This window comes from Saccopteryx leptura, chromosome 4 (assembly GCF_036850995.1).
Source record: "Saccopteryx leptura isolate mSacLep1 chromosome 4, mSacLep1_pri_phased_curated, whole genome shotgun sequence".
Classification (NCBI taxonomy): domain Eukaryota; kingdom Metazoa; phylum Chordata; class Mammalia; order Chiroptera; family Emballonuridae; genus Saccopteryx; species Saccopteryx leptura.
Genome location: NC_089506.1, coordinates 218,423,400 through 218,429,540, shown reverse-complemented (window position 1 = coordinate 218,429,540; position 6,141 = coordinate 218,423,400). Strand labels below are relative to the sequence as shown.

General features: G+C 66.7%; 1 protein-coding gene across 3 annotated transcripts in view; it reads right to left on the bottom strand.

The window, feature by feature from the left end:
- Positions 1-5,933: 5,933 nt before the first annotated feature.
- NSMCE1 (NSE1 homolog, SMC5-SMC6 complex component) overlaps positions 5,934-6,141 on the bottom strand; it is a 35,276-nt gene continuing 35,068 nt past the window's right edge. For all 3 annotated transcript variants that reach the window (XM_066383370.1, XM_066383371.1, XM_066383369.1), the window contains exon 8: positions 5,934-6,140. In XM_066383370.1, coding sequence (XP_066239467.1) covers positions 6,061-6,140 — 80 coding nt within the window. In that variant the 3' untranslated portion in view covers positions 5,934-6,060. The remainder of the gene's footprint in view (position 6,141) is intronic.

Genomic DNA, 6,141 nt, shown 5'->3' with positions numbered 1-6,141 from the left:
GGCCGGCACCAGCTTGCCAGCAGTCACGATGAGTGACGTTATGCATCTTGTCGGGATTTGACGACATTCCCCACACCGTGACCGTGAGGTGTAATCTGTTCCAAACCAGTCATAAAAGAAATTTTAAAAGCTTAAAATAAACCTAGAAAAAAGTAAAATCTTAGTCATACTCAGAAATAGGCTGTCAAAACAAATCTACCAACGTAATTGTAACAACACTGTTTAAAACTCCTATGCCCGCTGTGAGGGAGGGGGTGCCCTGTGCCCGCTGTGACGGGCGGGGTGCCCTGTGCCCGCTGTGAGGGAGGGGGTGTCCTGTGCCCGCTGTGACGGGCGGGGTGCCCTGTGCCCACTGTGAGGGACGGGGTGTCCTGTGCCCGGTTCTGTGCCCGCTGTGAGGGAGGGGGTGCCCTATGCCCGCTGTGACGGGCGGAGTGCCCTGTGCCCGCTGTGAGGGGCGGGGTGCCCTGTGCCCGCTGTGAGGGGCGGGGTGCCCTGTGCCCGCTGTGAGGGACGGGGTGTCCTGTGCCCGCTGTGACAGGCGGGGTGCCCTGTGCCCGCTGTGACGGGCGGGGTGCCCTGTGCCCACTGTGAGGGACGGGGTGTCCTGTGCCCGGTTCTGTGCCCGCTGTGAGGGAGGGGGTGCCCTATGCCCGCTGTGACGGGCGGAGTGCCCTGTGCCCGCTGTGACGGGCGGAGTGCCCTGTGCCCGCCGTGAGGGAGGGGGTGCCCTATGCCCGCTGTGACGGGCGGGGTGCCCTGTGCCCGCTGTGAGGGAGGGGGTGTCCTGTGCCCGCTGTGACAGGCGGGGTGCCCTGTGCCCGCTGTGACGGGCGGGGTGCCCTGTGCCCACTGTGAGGGACGGGGTGTCCTGTGCCCGGTTCTGTGCCTGCTGTGAGGGAGGGGGTGCCCTATGCCCGCTGTGACGGGCAGAGTGCCCTGTGCCCGCTGTGACGGGCGGAGTGCCCTGTGCCCACTGTGACGGGCGGAGTGCCCTGTGCCCGCCGTGAGGGAGGGGGTGCCCTGTGCCCGCTGTGACGGGCGGGGTGCCCTGTGCCCGCTGTGAGGGAGGGGGTGCCCTGTGCCCGCTGTGACGGGCGGGGTGCCCTGTGCCCGCTGTGACGGGCGGGGTGCCCTGTGCCCGCTGTGAGGGAGGGGGTGCCCTATGCCCGCTGTGACGGGCGGGGGTGCCCTGTGCCCGCTGTGAGGGAGGGGGTGCCCTGTGCCCGCTGTGAGGGAGGGGGTGCCCTGTGCCCGCTGTGACGGGCGGGGTGCCCTGTGCCCGCTGTGAGGGAGGGGGTGCCCTGTGCCCGCTGTGACGGGCGGGGTGCCCTGTGCCCGCTGTGACGGGCGGGGTGCCCTGTGCCCGCTGTGAGGGAGGGGGTGCCCTGTGCCCGCTGTGACGGGCGGGGTGCCCTGTGCCCGCTGTGAGGGAGGGGGTGCCCTGTGCCCGCTGTGACGGGCGGGGTGCCCTGTGCCCGCTGTGAGGGGCGGGGTGCCCTGTGCCCGCTGTGAGGGAGGGGGTGCCCTGTGCCCGCTGTGACGGGCGGGGTGCCCTGTGCCCGCTGTGACGGGCGGGGTGCCCTGTGCCCGCTGTGAGGGGCGGGGTGCCCTGTGCCCGCTGTGAGGGACGGGGTGCCCTGTGCCCGCTGTGACGGGCGGGGTGTCCTGCCAGCAGCCTAGCATGACAGTCTCGGCAGGAACGACACCTTGCACATGAGGCACACCATTAGGTCTGGTGACCCCACTTCTAGAAGTCCTTCCTCAGGAAATACCAGGAAGCTGGTCTTGAGATCTACACCCACGGTGGCCTTCATGGCACCGTTTGTAATAGCAAGTGTTCAGGAAAAGCTCCCACTGGGTGTCCTACAATTGACTTCATTCCGACTGTCTGTGAGGAGGGCCCGATCCCACAGGCCCAGGGCTCAGTCCCTCGAGGCCCCCGAGGACAGAGTGGGACACCCCCGGTCCTCAGCTGGGGGAGAGGCAGGGGCAGTAACAGTCATCACGGTGCTGGAGGCTGCTTGGGGCTGCGTGGGAGGCTCACAGGGAGTGGGGGGGAGAATGGGCCGGGGGGGCCGGGGTTGAGACCGGAGGCGGGTCTGGAAGGACTCGGAGCAGCCGCGAGGGCCCGGAGGCATTGGGGAAGCTAGGTGCTCCGGGGACCGACAGAGGAGGCCAGCGTCGGCAAGGGCAGCTGTACGGGAATCAGGTGCACCACGCGTCGAGGCTGTGTGGGCGCTGACCCCCAGGCCAGCCCAGACGAGTTGAAGCACAAACAAGGCAGGCACACTGGCTGCGAGACATAAAGGGTGTGTGTGCGGGCGGCGGGAGGAAGGCCAGGCTCGGGCCGCCCCCCTGCCCCCCTGCCCCCCCACCGCACCTGCTGGGCTGGCCCTGGTTTGAGCCGTCCTTTCTCCTCCTGCAGGTCTGCGTTCCCCCGGGGGGACGACCCAGCAGGTTAGCACCAGGGCCCCACCTGCAGGCTCAGAAGCCCCAGGGGAGACTGATGCCCCGGGCCACCCTGGGTAACTAGAGGGCAGATGGGAAGGCCCTGGTGGGAGCTCCAACTGGCTGCTAACCGAACAGGCCAAGGAACCTGACCTTGACCACAAAGGCCATGGGGCTTCAGGGTGTGAGCAGAGACTGGGAACTGGGCCGGGGCAGGCAGCTGGGGACCCGATCCGGGGCAAGCTCGGGTGGGCGGTGGGCACGGAGGACAGGCCAACCCAGAGCTGTTTAGAACACGGAGTCGAGGCCTCTGAGCAGCCACTCGTGAGATTGTTGACTCCCCTGGCTGGCATCATTAGTAGTCATTCACCTGAGTGCTCACATGAAGAACTTCCAGCAACACCTCTGAAGGGAGTGAGGCCGAAACAGGAGCGCCCATGAGCCTTGCGGGCTGCAGAGCAGTTACATGCTGGTCCCCAGGGCCCAGTCTTCCCGGGCCCCGCCCCCGCACCTGCCCCCAGGGCCCAGCCTTCCCGGGGCCCCGCCCCCGCATCTGCCCCCAGGGCCCAGCCTTCCCGGGCCCCGCCCCCGCACCTGCCCCCAGGGCCCAGCCTTCCCGGGCCCCGCCCCCGCACCTGCCCCCAGGGCCCAGCCTTCCCGGGGCCCCGCCCCCGCGTCTGCCCCCAGGGCCCAGCCTTCCCGGGCCCCGCCCCCGCATCTGCCCCCAGGGCCCAGCCTTCCCGGCGGCCCCGCCCCCACCTGGAGCCGCTGTGAGAACTGCAGTTCACCGGAATGTGGTGTGACGCCAAAGCCGGGACCAGAAGAAAGCTCCTTAACACACTCCACTCCGAGGCTCCGATGTTGCTGCTGGTCTGGCCAGAGGGCGGGCTTGATCCTCCCGGAACGTGTACTGAGGTCAGCTGGGAAGGAAAGCGCCAGAAAGCTGCTCCCGAGCCACTGCCCACCCAGCAGAGACACACAGAGCCAGCGAAGGGCTCTGCCCTCTTGGTAGGGGACCCGGGGAGATGGACAATAAAGTGACTGCAGGGAAGACAACAGAACAGGGCCACAAGTTAAAACAACAACAGGGGAAGGCGGTTGGTGGGGACGTAACTTTTGGATCGTTGAGTAAATCTGAATGACCAGGAATCCAGAATGAGCCATGAGATTTGAGGAAGGGGCTCCAAGCACAGGTGCAAGAGTCCTGAGGCAGGGAAGCCCGGGCCTTGGGGGAGGCGGAGCCAGTGCAGGGAGGGGCAGAGGGAGCCGGGAGAATGAGGGGCAGGGGCAGGGGTGGGCTGCTGAGCCAGGGAGCCGGGCATGTGGGGGCGAGCTGCTGGGTGAGAAGAGCCCAGAAGGGGGACGACAGGAAACCCCAAACGCGGTGTCGGTCCAGCCAGTGAGCCCTGGAGTGGCTGTCGGGGCATCACAGGGAGACGGCCGTGCAGGGAGCTGTCTCACAATGGCCGCCGGGGCCAGGCAAGGACTTCGGGGTTTGGGGTAAGAGTTTTGGGTGGGCTGAGCCAACAAGTCCTCAGGAAGTGCACGTTGCTATCAGCACAGGGGAGACTGGTGGCAGGAGGGCCAGTGTCCCCCAGGGGCAAAGGTGCCCAGAGCTCCCTGGGTCACAGGGCTCAGCTGCACCTGCAGAGGAAACCCTGCCCCTTTTAACTGTTAGGCCACCTGCCGGCACGCAGGGGCTGCCCCGCCGTGGATCGGGGGTGTTTGCTGTTAGCCCCTTGGCATCTTTCCTCCCGTCTCCACTGGTGCGCTGGGAGACACTCCCTTCGTCTGAGGGCACGCTGGTGACGACGCCACGGGGTTCCTGACGCCGAGGGCAGGGTCACTGACGGCAGGAGACAGTGGCTGAGGAACGAGCCCGCCACCCACCTTCTGGACCGGTTCTCCCGCAAGCTTCCTGTTCGCTTCCCAACAATCCTTTTCCAGGCTGACCGGGCTATTTCCTGTTGCCTGGCTGACACAAGACTGAACCCCTCTCCCGGTCGTGGGCACCCAAAGGCCTTTACCGCGGGCTGGCACGTGCCTTCCGAGGGCTGGGCAGGTCGCCGGGCCAGCTCACGGAGGCCCCAGCCTTCCCACGGCCTGGGGGGTTGGCATGAGGGCCCCAGAGTACCTGTGGCTGGAGGTGGACCTCCCCCCAGCAGACGTCACCTGCTCGCCATGTCCTGGAGGCCAGCTCCACTCCGGTTCATGGCGGCAACCCAGGCAGAGGGCATCCCAGCCATCCGGCGCCCACAGTTCATTCAGCCCCTGCCTGGTATCAGCTCCTCACTTTGCTCTGGGAGAACCCCCTCCTCACCCTCAGCCACGTGGTTTGGGAGGGGCTGCCTACAGGGCTGGAGTGAGCCCAACGTGCTAACGCCAACTGGACCAGCCGATCCTTGCCTCCACAAGTATCCAGACCGGAGCTGTAAGCCACAGGGCGTCTGCCAAGGAGGGGAGCCTCAAACGAGACCGCCCGGCTCCTACCGGCCCTGGGCACGGGCATTGGAGGCCGGAGCCCCACAGGCAACCCGCTGCCAGGACGAGAGGCTGGATTCTCTGGGAGACCATCTGCAGGCCCTGCACCTGAGGCCAGCTCCGGGGAGACAGAGCAGGGGCAGAGGGAGGACGCTTGGTGACCGCATGGGAACCACCGGTCAAGCCTCTCTGGAAGCCCCTTCGGCCAAGTCCTTCCTTGTTTAAGCCACTGTGAGTGGGGCTTCCTGTCACAGCCTACAGGGTCCCGACACTGAAGCAGGAGACGGGGAATGAAAACAGCGTGCCGAGTGCGAGGCCCCAGGAAGTGTGGAGAAACGAGAGCTGGGAGTGGTGTCGGCCGGCCAGGACCCAAGGGGTCAACGGGGGACCCCGGCACGGGCAGGGGGACACGTTGGAGGGGGGTGGGCTCACTCAGCACTGAGGGGCGCTGCCTGTGAGATGAGCAGGGGACAGGCCACGAAACACACGGGCTCAGCACCTGGCTCCGTGAGCCCTGGGCACCTGACAAGTCCTTGTCAGCAGATCACGGGGGTCTCTAGCAGGGCACACCAGGCTGACTGGCACCGTGGGCAGGTCATGGTGGAAGGAAGATGGAGGGTGGGTGGAGCTTGCAGCCCTGCTGGGCCACAGAGAGGCAGGACTGCCAGTCACAGAGCAGGACGGAAGAGCCCAGGAACGGCACACCTTCCGCCCAGCCCGCCGGCCACGTGCCCACTCGGGCCAGCTGCCTCACGGCCCAGAGGGGAGTCCAGACTGTGGGAGGTCAAGGCCACCGGCCCTCACAAGGCCCAGTCGGGCTGGCCAGTGCTGGTGGGACGAGGAACCAAAGCTGGAGACCGGCAGCAAGGCCACTCTGCGCAGGAGCTCTGGCACCTTCCCGGGCTGGGACCAACCCAGGGCCCCGCTCAGTGCCCTCCAGGGGAGAAAGATGGCACGACGCCGCACCCCCCAGACGGCGCAGGAGACAGACACATGGAGGCTCCAGAGATGCCCCTGGCAAGTTTATTTCGAGCCTGCTGGTTGGTGAGGATACAGAACAGGGGAGGTGACTCGTGGGAAACATGGAACCTGGCATCTCTCTCTTCCACACGGCCTGCGGCACAGCCGCTAGTGCTGCCGGGAGCGCAGGGATTTCCTGTTGGACTTGGACACGCCGGTCTCAGGCTCCTTCTGCGGGTCGAAGACTTC